General features: G+C 33.3%; 1 protein-coding gene across 5 annotated transcripts in view; it reads right to left on the bottom strand.

Moving 5' to 3' along the window:
- TDRD1 (tudor domain containing 1) overlaps positions 1–26,834 on the bottom strand; it is a 71,451-nt gene that overhangs the window by 25,088 nt on the left and 19,529 nt on the right. For all 5 annotated transcript variants that reach the window (XM_023495929.2, XM_031955882.1, XM_031955881.1 and 2 more), the window contains exons 5-16: positions 25,702–25,807; positions 22,663–22,726; positions 21,776–21,880; positions 21,324–21,506; positions 20,721–20,864; positions 18,795–18,966; positions 16,992–17,078; positions 13,785–13,955; positions 13,550–13,657; positions 7,882–8,052; positions 7,227–7,472; positions 2,386–2,523 (exon numbers count right to left, since the gene is read on the bottom strand). In XM_023495929.2, the coding sequence (XP_023351697.1) occupies positions 2,386–2,523; positions 7,227–7,472; positions 7,882–8,052; positions 13,550–13,657; positions 13,785–13,955; positions 16,992–17,078; positions 18,795–18,966; positions 20,721–20,864; positions 21,324–21,506; positions 21,776–21,880; positions 22,663–22,726; positions 25,702–25,807 (1,695 nt within the window). The remainder of the gene's footprint in view (positions 1–2,385; positions 2,524–7,226; positions 7,473–7,881; positions 8,053–13,549; positions 13,658–13,784; positions 13,956–16,991; positions 17,079–18,794; positions 18,967–20,720; positions 20,865–21,323; positions 21,507–21,775; positions 21,881–22,662; positions 22,727–25,701; positions 25,808–26,834) is intronic.

The raw sequence follows: 26,834 nt of genomic DNA, 5'->3' as shown, positions 1-26,834 counted from the left end.
CTTAGTGCTCTGGGCAGAGGGAGAAAGCCAAAAAAAAAAAAAAAAAGTAAAAAAGATTCAGTATTGTAATACTTAAAGAGCTCAAAGGGCTTAACAAACTGCACAGAAGCCCCATGCTATATATCTAGTATGTTTTCACCAAAAAGAGAAATGGAAAGTTTGGGAAATATCAAGTCCTGAATATCACAAAAATCAAACTTATAAGAAATGACCAGTTATCATAGAATCGTAGTCTTAAAAAGGGCCTTAGCAACTATGTAGTTCAACAGGAAGTAAATAACAATCTTCTTTCAAATCTTCTATCTGATGCTTTCGACCTATGTGACCTTCAGCAAATAACTTACCCTCCATGGAGCTCTGTTTCCTCTACCTGTAAGATGAGCTACTTTTCAAAATTTTTCAAAAATTTGACATGGAATCCCCCCTTTCTCTAACCCCCAAGATTACTCCATGATTATTTAGAAGTGAAACATGAAATTTCAACATGAAAAGTCTGTCAACATTATTTTCAAGCTATTTTATGTATGCAAATGAAATATATCTGGATTTTAACATCTCCATTCCCTGTGTGCTATATTAGAAGAGACAGTACCAAAGATACAACAGGAAGAAAGCCTGGAAAATATCAAATATATGCAAAGGGAAAAGATGATTTTGAGGGCACTGAATGAGCAATTCATAAAATATCTGAAGAGGAAGGGAAAGATATTAGATGATCAGGAAAAATTAAATGATGATATTACTGCTAAAAAAAGAAGGCAACCAAGAAAAAAAAAACTACCCAACAATATACCTATTTTCTCATTTCTCTAAATTCTTTGAGTACCATTTATTCACATAATTGATAGTTTTAAGAAGGAAACTAACAGGCTTTTACTATTTTCTTTCTATATAGCACACATCTTTACAGCTAACACATATGACAAAAAAGTAGTAAGAATATAAGATCCAGCTGTGGTTTATTTTTTAGCATTAACATATATTCAGCATTAAAGATTTTTCTAAAAAAGCATTTTCCATGCATGTGTTATCGTTGTATAAGATATTCCTCAAAAGACATATTAATCCTCTGACTATAAATTGCATGTAAAACATGTAATAGGGAAACACATGCTTGTCAAAAGTATTTGCCTCTGGAATGAAGACAATCCAATACATAGAAAAAATAGAAGAGGGATTTCTTATAGATGATCTGGTCTTTCAGTTATCTCTGTTTGCAGATTACCCTAGTATTTATTATATTAAGCCCTGAATTAATACACAGAATTTCCTTGATGGAATTTACTATCACTGAAAAGTTTGGTCCAAAAAACCATAACAGGAAAAAAAAAAAAAGTACCTCAAGACTGCTGAAAGACTAGTTTATAATTTGCAATTATGTGAAATGTTCATTGAGTAAAAGAGCAAAGAAAAAACAGAAAGGCAATTTTGTTACTTATTAAATTTAATAATATAATTTTTAAAACATCAATGAAATTTTTGTAATACATATATAATACTTTTCTGTTTATCTAGGAGTTTCAATGTATTTAAAAAATTTTTTTTAAAGGAAAGGAGCTATGGACATAGAATGTATTATATACACTGTTGATAAAGATATTAAGAGGGAAGACTGTGATGTTAAGAACCAAAGGCAACAAAACTTTGTTAAAGATTAAAACAATTTTTAAAAGTTTACTAAGATGTCTCATCAAACACTTTAGCTGGACAATAATCTGGGTATGGAATTGAATGGGAGTTAAAAAACAGGATAAATTGCACTTGAGAAAATATGTAATATTTTCAGTGATAGTTATCTCTTATATAAACTATTTCCTATATAAAAACCTATAAGCACCAATTTTTTTTTCTGGAACTATTATAGTTACAAATCATACAACATCATAATTTGCAAAGAATCAAATGACAGGTTACAAAAACTTGGTAGTGCTTTTAGTATATGACATGCACAGGAAGAAAAACATTCATCTAGATATGTGATCAGAAAAGTAGGTGATTTGGTTATGCATTAAAATCAAGGAATAACATGGGTAAGTAAGCCACAGGCTACCCTGGTTCCCATATAATGTATTAAAAAAAAAAAAAAAAAAAGCAAATGATACTATCACACTGAGTAGATTCTTGGGAGAACTTGTGAGAGTACCCAGGTCAGTTACAATTAGCACTACAGGAAGGAACACTACACATCAATGAGATGACAGAATCATTAACAGAGGAAATATGAAAGTCAACTTATTTGAAGTAGACAACCTCTTAAAAACAGAAAAAAAATCTGACTTTTCTCCTTTAAAGATATGAATGTTTATCACTGTCAAATATAGTAACACCTTAGTAAAATGAAGACTATATAAAGATAAATTGGAATAGAATTATAAATTAACTTACCATCCTCTTTAAGTATATGACAATAGAATTCTCCAGGATTATATAACATACAAACCATAACATTTACAGTCTCATTAACAGCTAGCTCAACCCAAGTCCATTCAAATGTGTTCACTGTTTCTTCTACAGTTAAGGGAGCTATGATGATAAAAAAGTAAACTGCTTTAGAATACCAAAAAAAACTCCACAAAACTCAATATGTAACTTTTATGAAATCTGTCTTTTATTTTAATCTTATCATTATTGGTAAATACATTTTTTTTGTTTTCTAGGACTTAAAACTCTTTGAAGGACCATTGTAACAGTTATTGTTATATATCTCTTATGGCCTAGCACACAAAGATGCTACTGAAATATGCCAGAGACTCATTTTATGTTGTTTGTATATTGAGGGGAGAAGGAACAAAGAATGTGAGAATAGGAGGGGAAAGAGTAGTAGACTCTGGAGGAGTCACAGAGGTTCTCTTTCATTGGAGGTCTTGAAAAAAAAAGCTAGATGGCATGCTTCTATCAAGGCTAATCAGATCATAGAAGCAGCTTAAATGAGAATCAGCACAAGGCAGAACTTGAAGTCAGAAAAATCTAGATTAAAATCCCATCTCAGACACTACTACACCTGTAGACATTTAGCATTTCTAGAGTCAGTTTCCTCATTAAGAATTTCTAGGACCTTTTTCTGCTTCAAATCTTTTCCACTTTAAATCCTTAATTTTCTGATCACAATTATTTCCCCATGAATACACTAAAAACTGCAAATGTATGATCTCTAATAGGTAACATTTCTACAGCACTTTTAAGGTTTGCTTGATATATCTTGTCTGATTTGAGCTTCACAACTGTCAAAATAAATGCTTTTATCATTCTTCACAAATTAGCATCTCTCATAGCTAATCCAGTGTCCAGCAGGACTCACACTTTTGGGTTCCTGATTTGAAGCTCAGGACAATGTCACATTATCTATTTCTAATTGTCAACTGGCTGTTGTTTCAGCTGTGTCCAAATCTCCATGACCTCATTTGGGGTTTTCTTGGAAAAGATATGGTTTTGGAACTCCTTGGAAAAGGAGTGGTTTGCACCTTCATTCTCCAATATATTTTACAGATGAGGAAATTGAAGTAAAGAGGATTAAGTGATTTGTTCAGGGTCACACAAATAGCCAAGTGTCTGAGGGTGGATCTGAACTCAGGTCCTTCTGTTTCCAGGACCACTGCTCTATCTTCTGTGCCACTTAGCTGTTTCAATTGGACATTACCTTTAACACTAAATTTGACTCTTGGTTTCCTAATGCTAGCTATGAATCTGACATCAAAATATGTTCCTATCCATTTGTTTACTCTATTTTAAAATCCATATTACCTCCTACTCTCCTCTCTTTAACAAAACAATCTTTCAAAGCCAGTTCCTCAATCTCAATTCCCTCCGTTCTTCAGATGGCTCCATAACTCCCTTCTTGTTTTTATTTTTAATTTTATTATTGTTTTTTTCTGAGTCAATTGGGGTTAGATGACTGCCCAGGGTCATACAGCTAGGAAATGTTAAGTGTCTGAGGCCAGATTTGAATCCAGGTCTTCCTGACTTCAGGGCAGGTGCTCTATCCCCTTTGCCACCTAGCTGCCCCTCCACTCTTGTTTTTAAAGGCCCATCTCTCTTATTTCTATGGAGATGACTCTTAGATCCACATATTTAACCCTACTTTCTTCTGAGCTCATCTTGCCTCCTCAAAACTGTACATTAGACATTTCAAAACAGATGATCCATGGCTATTTCAAATTCAGTAACTCAACCATCTTGGAAGTTTGTTATTTCTGATAAGGGCACTATCACTCTTCCAGTCATCCAGATTTGCAATTTCAGCATCATGTTCAACTCAAGTATATCTCATCTAATATTCCCAAATGATTTCCAAACTTTGTTTCTATGCTCCAACCCCAGCAACATTTTTACCTGAACCCTTCTCATTTGTTACACAACCACCACCTTAGTTTAAATCTGTATTACCTACTGGGTGAACTACTCAAAAGCTTCTTAACTGACTTCTCTGACTCAAATCTTTCAATCTATCTTTCACACAATTGCCAGTGATAATCCTTTAGTTTCCACAGTAACTGAATTCAATTTTATTTTCCGTTCCATAGTCTCTCCTACCTCCCACCTTCCATTCTTTAAGCAACAAAAATACATCTTTAAAATATGTATAAGTTACACAAAACAAAAAATAAGCTTCAATCTGTAATGTGGGTCTATTGACTATGTGGAAGTGGATAACATGTTTCATCAGGAATCATTTGGAATTATGGTTGGGCATTATGTTGATCACTTATTGTCTTTTAAAGTTGATTACTTTTAGACACTTTTTACTATAAAAATTGTTCTAGAGGGAGGATTCTGGGAAGATAGAGTAGGCTGGTAAATTTTAAGCTCTCCCAATTAGAACACATATAGAACAAATTTGCATCTTATGGCAAATGTAGACATCTAAAACATCAAGAAAATTCGGGGTAGAACAGAAGTCCTCCTGATACAACCCAAGAAAATACAAAGAAAGACCCGATACAGGGATTAACCTCCAAATCTCTCTGGACTAGCTCTACAGAAACATTCAGTGGGGAACCCTGAGGCTAGCTGGATGTGGCTGGAGTCTCAGCAGGAACCACAGAAACCTTCAACTCCTGTACTGTTTGTGGAGTCAGGGTTTGGGGTCTGGGAAAACTTCTGCTGATCAGAAACACTAGGCCCCAGCTATGCTGCTGAGACTCAGCCCTGGGCCAGAAACAGGTAGTACACCTGTGGAGGGTGGGTTGGGGGTGGGTGGGAGGGAGGGGCAGAGACGGAGGTAGGGAAGAGATGCTGCTGGCCATGGGCACTTACTGGATGGGGGAAGCTCTTAGTTTGGGGTTCCTGGTCAGAGTGAGGAGCTGAAGGGAAGCCAGAGACACCATCCTCTCCACTCCAGAATTAGAGGTGCTTATAATGATACTACTTATTTAAAAAAAAAAAAATTGAACCATCAAAGAAAAAAGGACCTCATCACAGAAACATACTATGGGAACAGAGAAGACCAGGGTTCATCTTCAGAGAAGGTAACTTAAGTAAAAAGTGCTTCTTCTACCCCAAAGAATAATGTGAAATGGCTCCCTGACCAGAGAGAATTTATAGAAGAACTCAAAAAAGAATTTAAAAATAAAACGAGAGACATGGAGGAATAACTAAAAAATATATTTTTAAAAATCCAAGAAAAACAAGGTGATTATGAAAAAAAAAAAGTTAACCAGATAGAAAAGGAGATAGTCTCAGACATGAAATTAACATTTTGAAAACTAGAATTGGGCAAGGGGATGCAAATGAAGCCATGAGAGACCTAGAAATAGCAAAACATTATAAATAATAAAAAAATTGAACAGATTGGGGCAAGTTAAGATAAAAATAGTAATTATGTCATACAAATAAGATGCAGAAGAATAATAAACACAGATGCATTAGAGGGGGGAGGAGGGCTTGTAGTTCTGAAAATCTACTCACATAAGAAATGGGTTAAATAGGCAGCAGAACATATATACTACAAAGGGCATAGAACCCTCCAAAATCTATAAAAAAGTAAGGAGCAGATAGGGAAGCAAAGGGTGAGGGAAGAAGAAAAGGAAGGGATCCATGGGCGGGGGGGAGGGAGGTTAAGTAATAGCAAGGCTACTGTTAGGAGCCGAAAGTCAGCAGGGATAGGAAAGGGGTGCGTGTGCGTGTGTGTGTATGCACGTGTATGCGAGGGTATGTACATGTATGCAAATATCTACATGTATATATACATAAATATACCCTTTCTTAACTATAGTCTGCTTGGAGGTAGGGGAGGGGATGAAAGGGGGAAATAAAAGATAAAGTAAAAAGGTGCGCAGCAGAGAATAAAGAACAATTTACAAGGAAGAAAAGAGGGACACTCATGAATATAATTTCTTCTACTAATACACACACACACACTTTCTTGAACTGGTAATTTGTTGTTATATATTTTGAATCCTCTCTGATGTTCTGGTGTGGGCATGACAAAGTTCTCTTTTGTTTTATATTACTTTTCCATTTTCTTTTTTCTTATTTTGCTTCTTTAAATAAAACAAATTTTGGGAAAAAATTTGTTCTCTTGGTTGGGTTCCCTTCATGATCATAAATCACTTAATATAAATCTTTGTTTTTCCAAAACACTTTTCCTTATGGGTCAGACCATGTTCCTCCCCTACTCTAATTCAGTGGCTCCCTATTTAAAGTAGTTGTAATTTACATAATTCACATAATATAACATGCAATTAATATCAGTATCAAATGTATTCTGGCATTGATACCCTTTAAAACTTGGCCTCATCCTACCCTTGCAGCTTCATTACACATTACTCCTTTCTTGCTCTTCTTTTCACTGACTGGGCTTCATACCTGGAACATACTTACCTTCAGCTGGCAGAATCCTTTGTGTCCTTCAAGAGTCAGATCAAGTACAACCTTCTTTATGAAACTTTTTCTTATCTCTATAGCTACTAGTGCTCTTCCAAAATTATCTTTTACTAATTTCATGTTAATCTTGTCTATACTTATAAATGTTCTTGTCTCTCCTAATAACATATAGGCTCAAGATCGAGAACTGATTCATTTTTGCTCGGTATCCCCAATGCCTGAGGAATAACATTCTAACTACTTGATTATTACTTCTTTTATTACAATCTATTGCTCTGTGTGAATGAACCAAGTTATTTTCCAGATATGTTCACATTTTATACATGTTTTTGTTGAACTTAGGCCATTTCCAACTTAGTACTCTACTACTATGCTATTAAGAGCTTACCATATCAAATACTTACCATTAATTTCTCTCAATTCATTGGATGTATCTGTTGTCAATATCTTGCCTTCTCCTACAGCAAATCCGGCTTCGATGAGGATTTTAGAAACACTGATGCTGGGTTTAATTGATTTATCTATAAGCTCCACTACAGAACTATTTTCCTTCTTGTCTACAACTTTCACTGTAATCATCTTATTTCGTATTAATTTTTTCATGAGACAAATTGCCTCTGGAGACCAGATTCCTGACGATGGCTTCACTCCTTAAAAGAATATATTAAAAACATTACTTATATTTCTCAAAGCAATTATTCTACAACTAATCAGAGACATAGAACCAAAATCAAATATTTAAAAAATGTGTAAAATTCTTTTTTGAAAATTATACTATGAATTCTCAATTATTCCTTTTATGCCACCTTACTTTAAATTATGGGTAAAATCCATCCCTTTATGGAAATTATAAGATAAATTTCACATTCTTTTTATACCATCCTCTCTTAATTTTTTTAATTTCCTAGAAAAAAAAAAAAGGAATACCCTTTTCACTCTAACTCTAGCACCTTTACTTTGGGCTTTAAATCTATAAATTGCCATATGGTAATTTTTTTATTCTCACCCCAAAAAATGTTATAAAAACGATTAACTGTTGTTATTATAACTACTTCATACCTGCCAAGATACACTTTATGGCCTGCATTGGTAATTCCAATAATCTTGGTGCCATGGGACAAAGTCTATTCAATTTAAGGATTTCAAAATTTCCATAATCAACATAGCCAACTAAAGCAGACTCTTCAGAAGCATAAGCCAGAACTGAAGCACGATACCACTGATTATCCTCTGAAAAATACAGACATATATAAGTTAGACCCAAAAAGCTTATATAATATTGATATCAACACATCTATTTAATATTAAATATATTTTAAGCAATCTGGAAATGTTTCAACAACAGTAGTACTTTTCTTCTTTAGCCACCATTTCTTAAAACGTATTATTTACCAAGACATCATGAAATACTTTCATTTCAGAGAACATTCGAACTGTCATGTAGGAGTTCTTTAGGGTCAATCAATAAACAATTTTTTTTTTTTTTACTACATACAATGTGCCCAACATTACATCATTTCAGTGCTATTTTAACAATTATGTCACAAAAATAAATAATTTTGCTCTTTTTGTAGTGGCAAGGAATTGGAAATTGAGTGGATGTCCATCAACTGGGGAATGGCTGAATGTAATAGAATATTATTGTTCCAAAAGAAATGATAGTGGGCTGATTTCAGAAAGACATGGAGAGACTTTAATGAACTGCTGCTGAATGTAATGAGCAGAACCAGGAATACACTGTGTACAATAGCAGGAAGCTTATGAGATGATCAACTCTGATTGTCTTGACTCTTCTCTGCAATATGATGATCCAAGACAATTTCAAAAGACTTGGGATGAAAATTGCCATCCACATCTGGAGATCGAACTATGGAAACTAAATGTGGATCAAAGCATAGTATGTATTTTTAATTTTTGTTTGTTTACTTTTTCTTTTTCATGGTTTTTTTCCTCTTTTGATCTGATTTTTCTTGCACAACTTTATAAAAATGGAAATATGTTTACAAGGATTGCATATGTTTAATCTGTGTCAGATTATTTGCTATCTTGAGGAAAGAGTTTGTTAAGGAGGGAGGAAAAAAAATTTGGAACACAAAGTCTTACAAAAAATGTTGAAAAAGAAAATACTATTGAAGAAAAAAAAGAAAAAGAAAAATTACACTATTCTATTCAAATCTCTACAAGAAAAAAAAGTTCAAAAATATCATTCTAATCTCCAACACAAATTACTTAATGCTTTGTCCCTGTGATTCTCTCTGATCATTCTCTGCCTGGATCTCGGTCTCCTTCCTTATCTCCAACTTCTGACTTCCCTTGGGATCTCTGCTCAACCCCCACTTTTAGCAAGTAGCCTTTATTATCTTGGTTTTCCCTCTGGGATCACCCCAATTTGTCTTGTTTGCACACAGTTGTTTGTCAGCATGTGTCATCTTCATCAGGGTGCAAATTCCTTGAGAATAAGGACTGTATTTTGGCTTTTGTATCCCCAGTGTGTAAGTACAGTACAGACACAAAGTACTTAATGGCTGCTGACTTGACTTATTTCAAAAGATAAAAAGTAAATAGTACATCCAACACACATTTATGATACAATAAACTTGATACAGTAATCTTGTATTGTGTGGCTTTTAAAAAGTAAATAGTACATCCAACACACATTTATAATACAATAAACTTGATACAGTAATCTTGTATTGTGTGTCTTTCCAGCCCAGTCTGTAAATTCAATGTTAGAAGAAATTGTGAGGAAACCTTTTTTGCAAATGTACAACTAGTGTTTTGGAGAGTTGCCTAATCAATCAAAATTTGAATGATTTACTTTGTGTGATAAGACAATCAGAACAAGATGTGGGATTATAAGTTTTCCTAACTCTGAGTCTTCTACACAATACACTTCATATGTATTAAACAGTTCTGAAAAGATTATGAGTGGTTAACTTTTTTGTTTACATCTCAGAAAAGTTCATAATTCCATAAACACTAAAACTCTATACAAAAGCTTGATTATTACTCTTGAAAATTTAAAATTTCTCTCAATTTTTACATTTTTTAAAATTTTGAATTCCAAATTCTCCCCTTCTCTCCCTTCACAGTGCTGCATGAAAAGGTAAGCAATCTGACACAGACTAGACATGTATAGCCATGCAAAACATATTTCCATACTAGCCATACTACAACAGAAAACAGATCAAAAAACCCCAGAGAATAAATTTTTAAAAAACACAATAAGGTTTGATCTGCATTCATATTCCATCAATTCATTCAATGGAAGTGGAGAACACCTTTCATCATAAGACCTTCAGAAGTGTTCTGATCACACAATATTGCTATTGCTGTGTACAATTTTTCTCATGGTTGTGTTTACTCTGCATTGATTCATATAAGTATTCTCAGGTTTTTCTGAAAGCATCTTAATCATAATTTTTATAGCATTAATATAATTCTGTTACAATTATACACTATAATTTGTTCAATCATCCTACACTTGAGGGGCATCCCCTCAAGTTTTAATTCTTTGTTACCACAAAAAGAGCTACTATAAATATTTTCTAAGTCCTTGTCATTTTCCTTTAATCTCTTTGGGATACAGACCTAGAAGTGGTACTGCTGAGTCAAAGGGGACACAAAGATGAGGAAGAAAAATTTAGAACACAAAGTTTTGTAGGAGTGAATGTTGAAAACTATCATTGCATATATTTTGAAAATAAAAGGCTACATTAAAAAAAAAAAAGAACTTGGATTACAAACATACATATGTTTGGTATGGATATTACTTTATTACTTGTGGTTCCTTTTAATATAATGCAGTTCCTGCTTATCTCTTTTAATTCTATTTTTACTTTTACTGTGTCTGAGATCATGATTGCTAACCCTGCTTCTTTTTCTTTTCTTTTCTTTTTAAGCATAATAGAGTCTGCTTCAGCAGCCCTTAATTTTCCATGTATCTGTTTCATGTCTTTTAATAACATTTTCAGACTGATTTTTGATCTACTCTATCATATGGTTCTGCATTTCATTCACAATTATTGTTATGCCACAGTTCTCTTTTAGTGTCCTGCCTCAGTTTCCCTAAATTGTCCTGTCTTGGTTTTCCTAATTGTTCTGCCTGTTTATAATTGTTCTGCTCAATCCTGCAAAACCACCCCTCCCTCTTAATCAGAATATTTAATAAGAATAAAAGATCTCTTATTTTAGAATATTAGAATGCCTCTCCCCATCTCACACTATTAGAATATCAGATACTGTCTTATCAAGATGCCTCTCCCCATTTCTGGGGTGCCTCCCCCCATCTCCAGTGGTTCACCCCACCTTGTCAGAGTCTCATTCCCTCTCTCAGTACCGATTCCGCCCCTGCCTCAGTCTGCCCCCTATGTCTGAGCCACATGTATATAGGTCATTGAGAACTCACACTGTTTGCTGGAGTCTTGGAGACGATAGTCTCATTCAGCCCTGGGACCAAACCATGGATCCATTTGGTTCCAGTAAATCTCTCCCTTTTAAATAAAATATTAAATACTCTCTAATCTCTATCTTGCCTCAGTTTCTCCGGCATTGCATTATAATTACTATGTATTTCCCTCTATCCTATCCTCTCTTCTTCTCCACAGCTTATCTTTTTCTTTTAAGTTGCTCCCTCCTCAAAAGTCTGCTTACTTTTTTGATTACTACTTTCCTTAATCCATCCTTTCCTTTTATCTCCTCTCCCTTCCCATTTCCCCTTCTACTTCCCTGTTGGATCAAGATTGATTCTGTACACCACAATGTGTGTTTCATTCCCTTTTTGAGTCAATTCTGATGAGAGTTAAGGTTCAAGTGATGCCTACCATCCCCATCTTCCCCTCTAATGTAAAAGTTCTCCCTTTAGTGCTTCTTTTAAGCAAGACAGCTTTCCCTATTCTTCCAATAAATTCATCTTATTTAAATTTTTAAAAATTATCCCATCATAGTCAATTCACATTCGTATCCTTTGCCTTCTTTTAATTGTCTTTATAATGATAAAGTTATTAGGATTTACAAGTATCATCTTCCCATATAAGAATGTTTAAATAGTTTAACGATTAAATCCCTTATGGCTTCTTTTTCATACTTATCTTGTTACACTTTTCTTTGAGTCTTGCAATTGCAAGTCAAATTTTGATCAGTAGATTCTTTCAATTTCTATTTTACCATCTGACTCTACAATTATGGGGCAATTTTCCTTGATAATTTCTTGACAGTTGATGTCAAGATTTTTTTTTTTAATTGTGATTTTCAGATAGTCCAATAATTCTTTAACTCTCTCTTCTTGATCTATTTTCCAGGTCGATTGTTTTTCCAATGAAATATTTCATTTTTTTTTAATCCTTTCAATTTTAATGTTTTTGGATATCTCATGGAATGATAAATTTCTGTTTGATCAATTCAAATTTTTAAGTAATTATTTTCTTCAATGAGCTTTTTCCATTTGATTAATTCAGGTCTTTTTTTTTTTTTAAGTTTTTCTCAAGTGGATTTTTATCACTTTTCCCATTGGTCTATTTTTTAAGGTGTTTTTCCTCCCGTTTTTTTTAAGTGACTCTTTACCAAGCTCTTGATTCTTTTTTTTCCATTTTCTTCCATCACTCTCATTTCTTTTCCCAAATTTTTTCCTCTACCTCTCATTGATTAAAACATTTTTTGAGCTCTTCTAGGAACTCTTTTTGGGCTTATGCCCAATTGATATTTTTTCTTTGAGGCTTTCCATGTATCTGTTTTGATTTTCTCTTCTGAAATTATAGTATGATCTTCCCTGTCACCATAGTAACCTTATGATCAGGTATTTTGGTTTTTTCCCCCTTTTTTGGGCTGTTCTTTTTTTTTAGGCTATTTTTTTATTTTTGACTTTATATTAAAAGTTGGGCTCTGCTCCTCTGGTGTATAAGACCCTGTCCTATGTTCCAGGGTTTTTTTTTTTGTGCTCTTGTTTACAAAGGTATTTTGGATGGGTCTGTAAGTTCTCAGTTTGTCCAAGGTAGTATTAGCTAAGGAGAGGTGTGATCATTGTTCTCCTGGAGGCTTGTGCTCTGCTTTGTAAGCAACCACCAGCACTCTTTAAAGCCTTAAAGTCTTGACTAGGATGCCTGCACTTTCTTGTGGAAAACTACAAGCATTATTCTCCATCCTGAAACTGTGAAGGGGGCCCCTACTCCCCTATCATCCTAAGTGGCAGTGGGCTTATATTTTTTTCTCTTCAGACTACAACTTATATTGTCAGAAAACAGGGTCTTATACCCAGCACCAGCAACAAATCTCCATTAAATTTCTTCTGACTAGCTCTCTGACCCACTTACAGTCTTGTAGGCTCTACCATCACCCTAATAAGGCAGAACTTTTTTTTCAATCTCCTATGCAATCTCCAATATTGGGCTAGAAAATTGTTTCAACCCAACTTTTTAGTAGTTCCGCCACTGTGCTCAGGTGAGTTACTGACTTTACTCCACAATCTTGGCTTTAACTACTTGTCTTTCTTTTTTTTTTTTTTTTTAAATGAAACGGATTCATTTTGATAATGTAGTTTTGTTTTGCTAATACTTGATACAAACTGAAAATTTTTTATTGTTTTTAGTTTGTAAACTAGTCCTATTACAACAGATCACTTAAAAATAATAAAATGGATAATTTTATTAAAAATCACCAATAGCAGTGGGCCAAGGCAGAATGATGCAACCTTGATCAAATATAATAGAATTGGTACTGTAATTTCCCTTACCTGAAAATTGTGCACAGCAGATATCTCCAATGGCTGGATAAAAGTCAGATTGGGTAGACATTTTATTACAGTACTCACTGAGAGATAACTGAAGTTCAGCAAGCTGGCCTGTAGACAAAAACATTTTAAAAATACAAATATCCAATGATAAGTTTGTAAGAAAACATATGAAGAAATATACAAGAGGAAAGGTGCTGATATTCTTTAGCTAGTAGGTAAAATGAAATTGACTTACGGCCACTTTGTAGCTGTTGACAAAAGAAGTCTTCTGGAGTTTGAATATGGGCAACAACACCACAAAATTCATCTCCAACATTTAGGGATAACACCTTTGGAATCAGATTACTCTTACATTCAGTTGTTGTTTTATCTTTACTTGTTTTTTCCCCAGAATCTTCAAAATCACCTTCCCAGAAAATTCAAATAACATATAGAATTAAAATTATAATGAAAACCTTTTAAATCACTTATAAAAAAAAGACAATACTCTTAATATGAATTTTTATGATGATTTCTTTATTCCATTACATGCGATTTTCATTTGCAAACAACTTTTTATTGTACTAGATACTATTCCAATGAATTTAACATGCATATTTTAGCCACAGCTACAAAAGTTAAATGAAAGTCCTAAACTTGACCCTCCATAACATTTATCAATTATAAAGATCAACATATTATAAAGGAAATATTTAGTTAAATCAGGTTAAGTACAGATTAGAAATTACAACATATAACTGCCAAATCAGAACAAAATTTCTTCTGAGAAGAATCAAAAGACTGCATTAAAACCTGCTACATTCCATCTATAATGCAGGTTGGTTTGAACTCCAAAGTACATGATTTAGCTGCTGTGTCAGGTACCTAGTAGCACCCCTTCTCCTTTCTAGCTTTCTTTTGTGTGTTGTCTTTAGATAAGCTTTTTGAGGAAAGGGATTGCTTTTCTTATTAGTATCCCCAGTGTTCAGTACAGTGACTAATATATAGAAGACACTTAATAATGGTTTATTGAATTGAAAATCCATATTTTAATATTCATTCGCTGTATGACCTCAGGGCAAGCCCCATTTTTTCTTTTCTTTGTTCTTTTTTCTTCCCTTCCTTTGGTTCTTGGATATAGAGTTATCACATCCTTACCCTGCAGATGCTTTGCCCAGAGGAATGTAAGTTTTAATGAGTGGAATTTAGGGCTTACAGGCTAGATTTCTTTCTAGAGAACTACAACTACAACAATTAGGGATATGTATAACTGCACAAGAAACTAACTTAAAGGTGTGTAATGTTGAAGAGGTGTCCCTCTGGAGAGAGGTAGCCTGGCTTCCAAAATATTTAGCTTAGGTTTTAATGAAATGAACACCAAAGGGGAAACTGAGATATGGGGGGATGGGTGAAAGCTTTCTCCCAAGCTCTGCTATTTTCAGAGGGGTCAATGGAACAAATTATACCTAAGTATAGATTGGTAGAAGCTACTGATTCTGATAAAGGTACATATTGTACTTCTAAAGTTTCATAAGAAATAGGATTACAAACTGAATGTCAATTCCATATACCTAGACACATGCACTCATCTGGTAAGTGGAAAGAATAAATCAGATTCTTAAGTAACTGATTATTAAATTGATGTTACAGACTAAATTGCCTTGAACCAAATATTTGTCTATTTCTCTGTTAAAAAATTAGAACTGTTCTCAGAAGTGATCTGGAACTTCCCCCGTGAGATGCTGTTTGGTTTACTTTTATTTGTGAGGAAAAAAAGGAGAAATACCTCTTTTGAAATAATTAGTCTTTAAGGAATTATATACTGGCTTGTCCTCATTCCTTATTAGCCCATAGGAAGCAAGAATACCTGACCCATAAAACACTTGGAGTTTGCAGTTCCAGAAGAACTGGAAGAAGCAGTGAGAAAGACATTACCAGATATTACAGATGACTGAGGCTGCAATCTGGAGGCTGAGAACACCAGATTTAAAGGGTGTGTGGAGGAACCTCTGGACTGTTGAAGACAACTTATAATCTCTAAAATTCAGTTTGCAATTAGAAATGTTTTGATAGAAGAGGAGATTAATTGTGCTTAAAGGAATTTCAACAATATTCATGTTATACCTGAAATTTCTATTTCTAGAAAAGTTTATAAGGACTCCTTGATTGGAGGAAGTTGAAGTAACATTTTTTAGGATGAAGAAATTATTAATATTAATTCTGATAAGGTTCTTTAATATGAAATTAGGATAGTATATTCTATATTCTATGTGAATTTTAATTGTATTGAGTTATTTTAAAGCTGTTCCCATTGTTTAGGGAGATTCTGAGAAGTGGTCTATATTTTTGTCCCTTTAAACATGGTTAAGAATATGTTCTGTTATAGATGGGATATTGAGCATCTTAAAAGTAAAACGATGAATTTTATTATTGTAATATAATGTTGAATTTAAAACTCATCTATTTAGAATAAAGATAAGCTGTGAACTCTCTAGGATGAATCTCTTACTATTATCCATGTTAAGTAGGTAAGATATGTGATCCTTGAGAGCTAAATTCACCTGAAGCTTTGATTAATGAAACTTGTTATTTGAGATAAGATCTCTTGGCACTGTAGCTGATTTTTGAAATTTTGAGTTTAGATATCATCAAACCAGTAATGCACTATCTGAAAGAAATATGGCATAAGTTACTCAAAGGAATGTGATCCTGAATTGTTACAGGTGGAGGTTAGTATCTGGGTAAGAGTTGGGAGGACAGCTTTAACCTCTGCTTAAGGTGGGATCCTTTCTGATTTCATTTCCCAATGGTATAAGAACCTGCCTGATTATTCCTGAGTCTGGCTATGAGGTGGAATTGTGGAATTGTTAAAGTGAACTAAGGATGTTTTATCCTATCATGTATATGCTCTCAGGCTGAGGCCTGAAGGATCAGTTTTTGATTATAATCATGTCCCTGCTTTTTTTATAGCAAATTTGTGCAATCAGGGCAAGTGTTCAGTAGATGTAAGATCTTGCATTTTTCAATCTGAAAATATGTGGTCATTATATCCTAAATAAATATTTGGCCTAATCATCACCTGTTTCTAGATACATATATATGTTTCTTTTGGTATTTTTGTTGTTGCAATAGGCATTTTTATTTGTGAAAGTTACTTATTCTAATTACTGGGAACACAAATGGTTGTGGTGATAGCTGGTCCCAGATGGGAATTGGGGGTGCAGAATTCCATTTGTATGCTGAATAAGCTCACTAGACTCCAGGCCATGGTTGAAATAATTAGTAATCAGACAACTAAATTTAAGAGGGTGACCTACTATACGTGGAACAAGAAACTATATGAAAATGAGGAAAAAGCAGTAAGACTATGATTTTATTCCACACTTTCCATCTGGAATAATTTTCTCCATCTAAAGTCAATATTATTCATACACAAAATATTTAAAAGAACATGAATACTCACTTTTATCTGAACTTTGCATTTTGGAATTTTGTCCCTTGGGTCTCAAACCATATCCCATTTCCAAAAGTACATGGTCTAAGTGTTTTCCTATAAGATATAAACCAGTGATTGCTTCCTTTTTTAATGTATAATGTTCCCTTATCAAATAGTATTATATGTGTTCAAGTTTAGTTTACTAGGTGCAAATCACAGTCATAGACTCTCAAAATATTTAGTAAATGAGGCTTTTTTGAGCCAACGGGCATTATGCTTTGGGAGATACCTAGCTATTTAAAAAATAAAATTAAAAAAAGAGAAATGACATAATATAAAAAATATGAACCATAGAAAAGCAATTACTTAACATACCTAGAAGCTATGCTCAATGTGAATTACTGAAAACACAGTAAAAATTAAGATCAAGTTTTCAGAAATGGTATTTAAATATTAATGTTGTTATAAAGTATATATATATATATATATATATATATATATGTATATACACACACATATATGTTTTTATATACCTAATAGTCAAATAGTGGTAAGTCACTTGACTAGCTAATGCTTATAAAACTTCTATAAAAGTATATTTTCTAAAAGACTGATGAAAGCTACAATTTCTTTTTTGTTTGTTTTTCTTTTGGGAGACAAATATGGGGTAGTGACTTGTACACAGTATCTGAGGCTACATTTGAATTTAGGTCCTCCTGACTACAGAGCACATGCTCTATCTGCTATTAAGGCCGCAGTTTTAATATATGTTGTGTGAATTTCAGAAACTGAAAGTGACAAAGGGACCCCAAAACTCTCTGAAAACTCCTTGAAGGACAGATTCTCCTTGAATCCTGCCTCTGTAAAGACCCTACTGGAGGACAAACAGCTTCATTCTGTTATCTAGGTGGGGCTAGCTGAGTCTGGAGTTGGAGATTCTAACTCCAATGAATTGGAGAAACACCCATTCAATTCTAAGATATTCTGTTCAATTCCAGCTCAAATTCCACCCACCAGCCCTCCTTGGAAGCAGGCCTCGGCTTGTAGCCAAAGGCTTATATTACAAAAAGGGCAATTTTAAACCAAATCTTCCCAGAGGACCTAACATGCCATGCCATATTTTGCTATGCTATGCTATGCCAAGGAAACCTCTGCCCACTGGAATAATATTCTCTTTCAGCGTTACCCTCTCTTTATCTCCTTCACCTATTTCCTTAATGAGACTTTATATCTCCCTGTCAGGATTTCTCTACTAGAAACTTTACTCCCCTGTTGGGACCTTGCTACTAAGGAGTTCAGCCTTTCTATTCATGCATAGCAAAGGCTGACTTCCCAATGCCTATAATAAACTTCTTTTTATCAATCTAGCTTTTCAGGTTTGTAAATTCCTTTACAAAGGACCTCTGCGCTGCCAGAAGGGGATTCTCAAAACTCCCTATCCATGTGCTGGATTCCAAGGGGATTTAGGGGAGCCAAACATCTTCATTTGGTTAACTGAACCTGCCACTAGACCTCATCATTTAACTCCCTGACCACAAGGAACCCTAATCTCATCATTTAGTTCCCTGAATCTAATCTCATCAGAAGGGTGATCAGTAGTAAGTATAATCATATTAACAGAATTTAAACTTAAAAAAAAATTTTTTTTAAAAGCCCAATTATTTTTTGGTACTTACAATATAAAAAAAACCCAAACCTATTATTAAAAATGACTGGCATGAATCTCATGTTTCCTTACCTTCTTCTCATGAATATTTGAAAATAAATGAAAAAACTGAACTGCTTTAAATTTTCTAACTGGATGGAGAAATAAATTATTTTTGATCTTACCAGATCCAGGAAGCAAAACATCAACAGCAAAAGAAATAATTTCTTCTTGTAATATATCAAGAATCTTCAAAGAACAATACTGTTCGACTAGTAAGGGTTTAATAGCATTGGTACAGTCATTATTCCAACTTCCTTCTGCTGGGATTACGTTGGCAACAAAGCACTTTATGGCCTGAAAGAGATTAAAGTCCATCTGTATAGATTTTCCTCTTTAAGAACATATAGAATTTAGGTTTATGTTTTACATTCCAAGCATTATCCAGAAACCTCAAATTCTTAATTAAGTAAAACTTTAAAAGTCAATAAAAAAATTTATTTCCAACAAGTGTATAAATGTATATTTGTACATATATTTATCTGGAGTTGTTTTTCTTTAGAGAAATCATAGGAATATATATTTTTAAAAAATCCTTTTATTTTATGTCATATGAAATAATTTTTAACAGCAGACTCTAGCTATAGACTCTGGGATAAAATATAAAACTTCTCTTTTATATTTTTAAATAGCATTTTATTTTTTCCAATTACCTTGTAAAGACAATTTTTAACATTTTTTTTTATTTGAATTCCCAAATTTCTCCTTCCCTTCCTTACCTCTATCCCTTCCCTAGAACAGTAAAACATTTGACATGGGTTATATATGAGAAACAATGCAAAACATATTTCCATATTAGTCATATAAAACTCCTTTTTTAGGCTTTTAAAAGTTATTCACAACCTCTCCAATCTAATTATATAATCTCATTTTCTGCACACTACAATCTGACTACCTTCTGTTCCTCTTATAGGATATTCCATTCCCTGTCTTCATGTCTTTTCAGTAGTTGTTCCCCATATCAGAAATATTATTTTGCCTCACCTGTCCTATCGAATACTTTTTTCTTTCAAGATGCAACACAAAAGCACCAGCTTTCTATATATTTACTAAGTGAAACCTTGCTTGATTCCCCCAAAATGTAGTGCCTCCCCCAAACCTATCTTGCATTTATTCTGTGTATGCATGTGTGTGTATATATATATGTTTTCTCCTTGATAAAAAGATATAGTTCTTAAGAGCAAGGAAAGTTTCATTTTTATTTTTGTATCATCAATCCCTAACACAATACCTGGTACATAGGAAGCACCCAATGATTGTGGAAAGGATGAACAATTCCAAAAGTGAACAATAAAATTATATTTAACTAATTTTAAAAAACAAAATGATGTGCTAAGAAGTGGAAAAATCCATTATCTGTGACTAGAATTTTAATAAATTGGGCATGTTTTTAAAAAAAGGAAAAACAATTAAATATTTATTAAGCACCTATGATGTTTCAAGGAATGGAAATACAATGAATTGATCCCTACTCACACACAGATAGAGAAAGAGGCAGGAATAAGGGGAATATGAGAAGGGACAGGGAAGATGTAAAGAGGAGAAAAGGGAAAATAGGAACGAAAGTAAGATTTTCAAAGAATTTGCATTAATGTTTTACTATCCTCAGATGTAGTCAAGAGACAGAACATGCAAAAATAGTATTTCAAATATAAACTCACAATGCCATTAGAGTGTATATTAAAGCACTAAAATGAGTCATTCCAAAGAAATACACTCACACCAACAATTCCTAAATTTGGGCATAATCCATCAACATTTATAACTTGTGCTTCAAATATGAACAGAACCTATAAATTATGATTTACAAAGCATGCCTCTAAAGGTAAAGAGAAGAAAGATTGGGTAAAATTTATCAGGGTACATGGATTTTCAAAATAAAAAATTTCCACAGATGTGACAAAATTCATAACTGATATTCTGGAGAAAAATATCACTACGAAAGTCTGTTCACAATGCCATATTAAAAACTGCAAGGAAACCTTAGGTTGCCTAGAACTCAATCTTATCCTACTAATAGCTTAATGGAAAACAAAAATGAAGAAACTCACACAAGGGGGAAAGAGTTCAATATTTTTGTTTAATTGCTGAATTCGGCTTATTGGAATAACTTCTCCATTTCCATAATCAATATATAAAACTTGTGCTTTCTTCTGCTGCACATCAACATCTTGTACTATTACTCTGTTCCAGGTCTAAAGGAAAGTAAAACACATTGCTTGGTTAAAGAATTCCAAAATCTAAGATAAAATTCAACTAATCTATGTTTTGCACAAATGGAAAGAAATCCCATCATTCTAAGTAGGCCGTAAAGAAAAACTTGTAGTTTTTTTTTTCCTTTTCAAGGAATCCCAAGAAGTCTCTCTAAAAATTTGTTACAATTATTGGGTATTTTAATATGTATAACTAAATATTTTAGCCGTAATTCTGTTATGTTTTAATTGAATATGCATAAGCTATCTAAAATGTCACTAACCCAACAAGTAATAAACGTTAAGAACATAAAAGAGGAAATATGAGATTGCACTTATAATTAATTCAACAGATTTTTTTAAGCACTAGTATTCCTATGGATTATTTAAATGATAAAGTGACCAAAAAAAGTGCAAAAACAGTAGTTAATTTAATAGTTATTGTTTTGTTTTAGGGATTACCTGATCCACAGAGTATTTGGCCACACAGATTTCCCCTTTAATAGGAATATATTCCTCTTGAGGCATCATATTCATATATGATTCTTTCAAGCTTGTAGAAAGTTTTCTGATATATTCTAAAACTTCTGAAGAACAGATCTGTATATAAAATTCACCTGGATGCTTGAATTCAGTAACTGTACCCTTTTTGATAGTAAGAAAGACAATAGATATTAACATTCAATTGCAACATGAATTTCTTAGAAAAATTTTAAAAACAAAAGATTCAAAGAATCATCAGAATAACTTGCAAATGGAATCTGTTGATTATTTTTTATCAATGACATTTTGCAAAGGAAAGTGTCATAAAGTGATCAAAAGCTGACAGTGAAGAAAATAAAGTTCACTGGGGAATAAGTAAAAATTAACAATCTTTTGAAAATGTTTGACCACATTACATAAGTAATTATTACCTTTATTTCCATAGTTTTTCTTAGCTGCAGATTTTGTAAATCAGAAAACATTATTTTCTTAGTAGATCCTATTATTTCTGTGGTGATTCCAAGCTGATAATCATCCTGTTTAGAAACAAAGTTACTAGCTTAAAAGGTTTGATTCTCTTAGTATGGAGATGGAGCAAAAATTCTCAGAGTCCTTAAAACCAGTTTTACTACTCAGACTTAAAGAAAAGTTAAAATACTAAATATGAAAACATATAATCTTTACTTTCATTCTGCTCCTAAAAATATTCTGGAAATACTTCAAAGGGCAATGTGATGAACTGTCCATCCACCAAATAGTCTAACTCTTCATAAATAAAATAATTTATTTGGTGCTTCCTTTTGAATATATGGAAATGTTTATGTCTTTCAGAAGTAGATGAATGTTTCACAAATAAATAAGGAAGAAGCTATAGAAAAATCTACAATTTTGGGGGGAGTCATAGTGAAACATCATTATATAGATTAAGTAATTGTTGAAACTAAATTTGTAGTATTCTGTAATGCTATATACTAACAAAGAATTGGGATCAATGGAGCTATTGTCCTCTTATGTATTTATTAATAGGTCAGGAAGTCACAGCTGGAGGGCAATCATAAAAAATTACTTTGGAGAGAAGGATGGAAGATTCTCACAAGAGAGCTTTAACTTTAAACACATTTTACTAATGACTTCTGCCAACATTTGGCCCTACTCGTAATGTTGCATATGATGATATGCCACTGCTCCAACAAAATGAGTGCTTATATTAAAAAGTCTAAGAAGTAAAATACATGGGCTATAATTAAGTTGCTTACTCTTAATTCAGTAAAAACTTTGTCTAAATTCTAAATCTATAGTAAAGAGAAACATGTCATACCTCTTTATTTACTTCCATTTTCTTTGTTTCACAAGATAATTTAGTATCATCAGGTTTAGGGAAACTGGAACATAGCAAATGATTAAAATATTAACAGTACAGAATTAAAGATTCAACTAGAACACAATTATCCTTAAAAATAAAAACTACTTAATTTCTCTACAGAAAATTGCAGTAATAAAGTAAAAAAAAAAAAAAAACTGTTATGAACACAGTGAATGATGGGTGGATATCCAAAATTTTCCCTGATAACTGAGCAATGGTAATAGTATTATTTTGGTTCTTCTTAATACACAAATTACTTGGGAGAGGTACTGAAGATTATGCTGTATTAAAATTTCTAAGATACATTTTAGTAGATTTATTTACTCACTATTTATTAGTGTAGACTACCATTCTAGATGCTGGAAAAAATAAAATCTAAAAGATATACTCTGTTCCTTCATGGGATTTCTAATTCAGAAAGGGCCTTGCACATTTGTTGAAATGAATGACAAGTAGACAAATAATATGTAATATAATAATCACAGTGCAGAATATAATAAGCAGGTTGTAATGCAGTAAGTTCATGTGAAAAGGAAAGAATTTCTGAAGAGGAGAAGGGCTAGGAAATTCAATGGCTTTCTGGATGAAGTAAAATTAAATCTTGAGTTTTGAACAATAGGTAAAATCACAAATTCAGAAGTGGGTGATAAAAGAATTTCCAAATAGGCAATGCCTTGAACACATACAAACAGGGATAGAAAGCCTGATCATGTATAAGGAAAAGCACATAGTTCAATCAGTAAAAGGATTGTACAAATGCAAGGGAAATTATATTAAGATTAAAAAGTAAAGAAATAATTAATATTGTTTTAGATGCATGTATTGGTAAATGCATATGTATGCATATATATATGTAGGTGTATGTAGATATGTTTGTGGGGAGGGTATATGTGGGTGTGAGTGTATGTATGTGTACATATATATGTAGAAGTATATATATGTATATATGTATATGTCTACACACACACACACACACATCTCTGTGGAGGAGTTTAAAGTTGGGGGGGGAAATGAAGTAAAAAATGTACAGCAGAGAATAAAAGAATAACCTAGAACGAAGCACAGAAAAGATATACAGTCAAGAATATAATATCTTCTATCATTATATATGCTTTCTTGAAAAGGAAATTTGTTACACATTTTGAATTCTCCTTGATAATCTGCTGAGCCCATGAAATGTTTTTTTCCCTCTCCCCCTTTTCTGTTTTTGTTTTCCTATTTTGTTCTGATTTTGTATTTAGTTTTAAACAAATATTTTTAAAGAAAAGAGAGGTGATGAAGACCTAAAATATTTATTTGGTAGCTATAGAGAGCCACTAAAGTGAACAAAAGAGGGGCATGATAAGAATGTGCTGAATGAAGACTAATTTGACAGTAGGGATGGGGAAAGACTGCGAGAGTGAGAGAGAGAGAGAGAGAGAGAGAGAGAGAGAGAGAGAGAGATTAAGTATTTAAACAAGGCTGCTACAAATGAAAACAAACAACAACAACAACAAAAAAAAAAAACCTGATATATGAACCATGCTGAAACATGCTGGAGCTAAGATTAGAAACGAGAATTGAGGGAAAAAGAAGTGGAACCACACAGCATTAACAGTGCCTATGGAAGTGAGGGGGTGCCATGGAGAGATGTGCACCTGCTGCTTAGTTTCTTTCCAGCTTTGTCCCTACTACCTTCATTAGAACTGGGACTCCTTGTAGTTGTCCTCCGCTCTGGCCAGCAATGCACTGAACTCCTTCTGACCAGAGGAGTTCATTCCCCAAGTCATCTCTTGTATCTAACATAGTCTACAGAGATTTCCTCGCAGAGATTCCTTCTCCAACCCCAATGTACACTATATGACCTGCCCAATTTGGGTAAGCCTTCCAGGCCCAGCTAAATGAGCTACAAACATGGCAATGATTCAGGGAGGACCTCTCCTGAACAGTGTGGTTCGAGCTGAGAGACCCAGTAATGCTTAGTGACTGCTATAACTAGGGAATTACCACCACAGTTAGATCAAAAGCACTGCAGGATATCTGGGCTAACAGTTTCTAGGGGTATTAAATGGTGAGATGCAAGGGATACTCACTTCTCTTGCTTCCTAGGTTTGTCTTAGCTGAATAACTCTCCATTCCTCTAAAATGAGGCCCTAGGATTCACAACTCCTGCCCCCAATCCTTTCATTACCTGAGTAAAATGAGAAGTGTTCAGAAGAAAGTTTTCTACTTTAAGAGGTGCTTGAGAGAATTGAGGGAGGATGTGAAGCCATCAGTCTCTGAGTTCTACACCGAGTAGCTCTTAAAAAGTATCCTTTTTCTTTGTATAATGAACTTGTATGTAAATACAACACAAAATGGTATGAAATACAGAAAGCTGATCAGACTGAAGAGAATTTCTCAGATTCAGGGTAGGGCAGAGACACACAGAGATTTTCAAAATTCTAATTAATGTTCTATTTTTATTTCCTAGTCCAATTCTGAACCAGGGTTAAAATCAGAAGCCTATGAGAAAAGACCAATGGAAAAGGAGAGCAGGTTATGAATTTATAGTAAACATCTAATGAGGAGGAGAAATATTATAATCAGCATAAAAGCCAGGACAAACAAACTTAAGTACAGGCTCTGAAGTAGCCAAGGGATTAGTGGACTGAGGATAGTGCCATCTGCTGACTGAAATGTATTCTACTTTTTAGTTCATAAGATTCTCTGAAGAATGCACAAAGTATGGAAGTCAGCTGGATATAAACAGCTTAAAGTTTTAGCAGCGCCACCAAGTGGACACTTAGTATTTACATGAACAGTCACAAGTTTTAAAATCAAAAAATAACCCCAAGAAAAAGGTAAATACTACTTGGGACTGCAAATATCAATGTCTCCAATAGTAAAACTCTAAAAAAAAAAAACCTCCCAATTTTTCTAAATATCATGAATAGCTATATCTTTCAGAGTTCAGTTCTTTATATTTAAAAAACAGCTTTCTTCATGATAAAAGTATAAATCTTATATACTTACTTTTGTTTAATAGGTTTGCACACAATGCTGTGTGCAGACCAGTCTCTTCTCTGGCATGCTACGCAGCAATAGTATGTTTGCTTGCATTGTGAACACCTTAGGGAACCTAAACAATATAAAAAGTTACTACCATGTTTTCCAAATTAGATGTATAAATTAAAGTTTACAATTTATTTCAGTAACATCTTGCCAGACTATCAACTCCCTAAGATGAAAGTCTGAAGAGAATGATGCTATTTTGATACTCCTTATGTCTGTGTTAGAACTAAACATTAATTATTAACAGATTAACTCATTAGTATACTGTTTATAGTTTCAAAGTTTATTTTGCAATTAGATTCCTATTGGGATTTTTATTGGTAGAATTTAAAAATGCATTAGGTACATCAGAATTATTATACCAGGTCAAATCCTTATGGTCAATCTAACCTCATTTTGTCTTAATGTTAAACAAACATGTTATGGACTGCCATTATCTTCCTTGCCGAAAACCTCAAATTTTCAGTGATACAAAACATAATCCTAATTTCCTTTACTAATTTGAGGAGTATTAAGTCCAAAGCAGATTATCTTAACTTTCTTTGAAACTAATTTTCAACCTGTACCTCAACCTGGGATAATAAAGGATATAAATTTATCTTGTATATGGAAGGTATGTCCTATTATGCCCGCAAAGGCCTGACCTCAAGGATTCAGCAGTCTGAAGCATACTTTTTAGTATACTAAAATGTCCTAACATTGTAGGAACAATGCCCAGATTTGTGAATCTTCACAGGACTGATGGTCATTGGTATTGGGACCCCAAGGGAATTTTATTTTGGGAGAGTCAATTGTGAACTTATTTGAATTTTAAGACTATTATGTTTATTTGCCAACCTAAAACAAACTCAATTTTTAAAAAAACCCTCAAACTTAAAAAAAAAAAAAAAAACAACAACTTTGCAAAGGGCTTCTTTCAAGCAAATCCTCCTCACAAATAGACAACAAACTTTTTAGCCTTTTCTTGTTATTTATTACAACCATCCTTCCAACTGAACCCAGTTCTATTTGCCCTGTAGGGTTTGCTAGGAAATTTAAGAACTGCTAACAAGAGGTGCATCTTTCAAACATTTTAATTCTTTTGTCTTGCCTGC

The sequence above is a fragment of the Sarcophilus harrisii genome, chromosome 2 (assembly GCF_902635505.1).
Source record: "Sarcophilus harrisii chromosome 2, mSarHar1.11, whole genome shotgun sequence".
NCBI classification, from domain to species: domain Eukaryota; kingdom Metazoa; phylum Chordata; class Mammalia; order Dasyuromorphia; family Dasyuridae; genus Sarcophilus; species Sarcophilus harrisii.
This window is presented reverse-complemented; position numbering and strand designations above follow the sequence as displayed.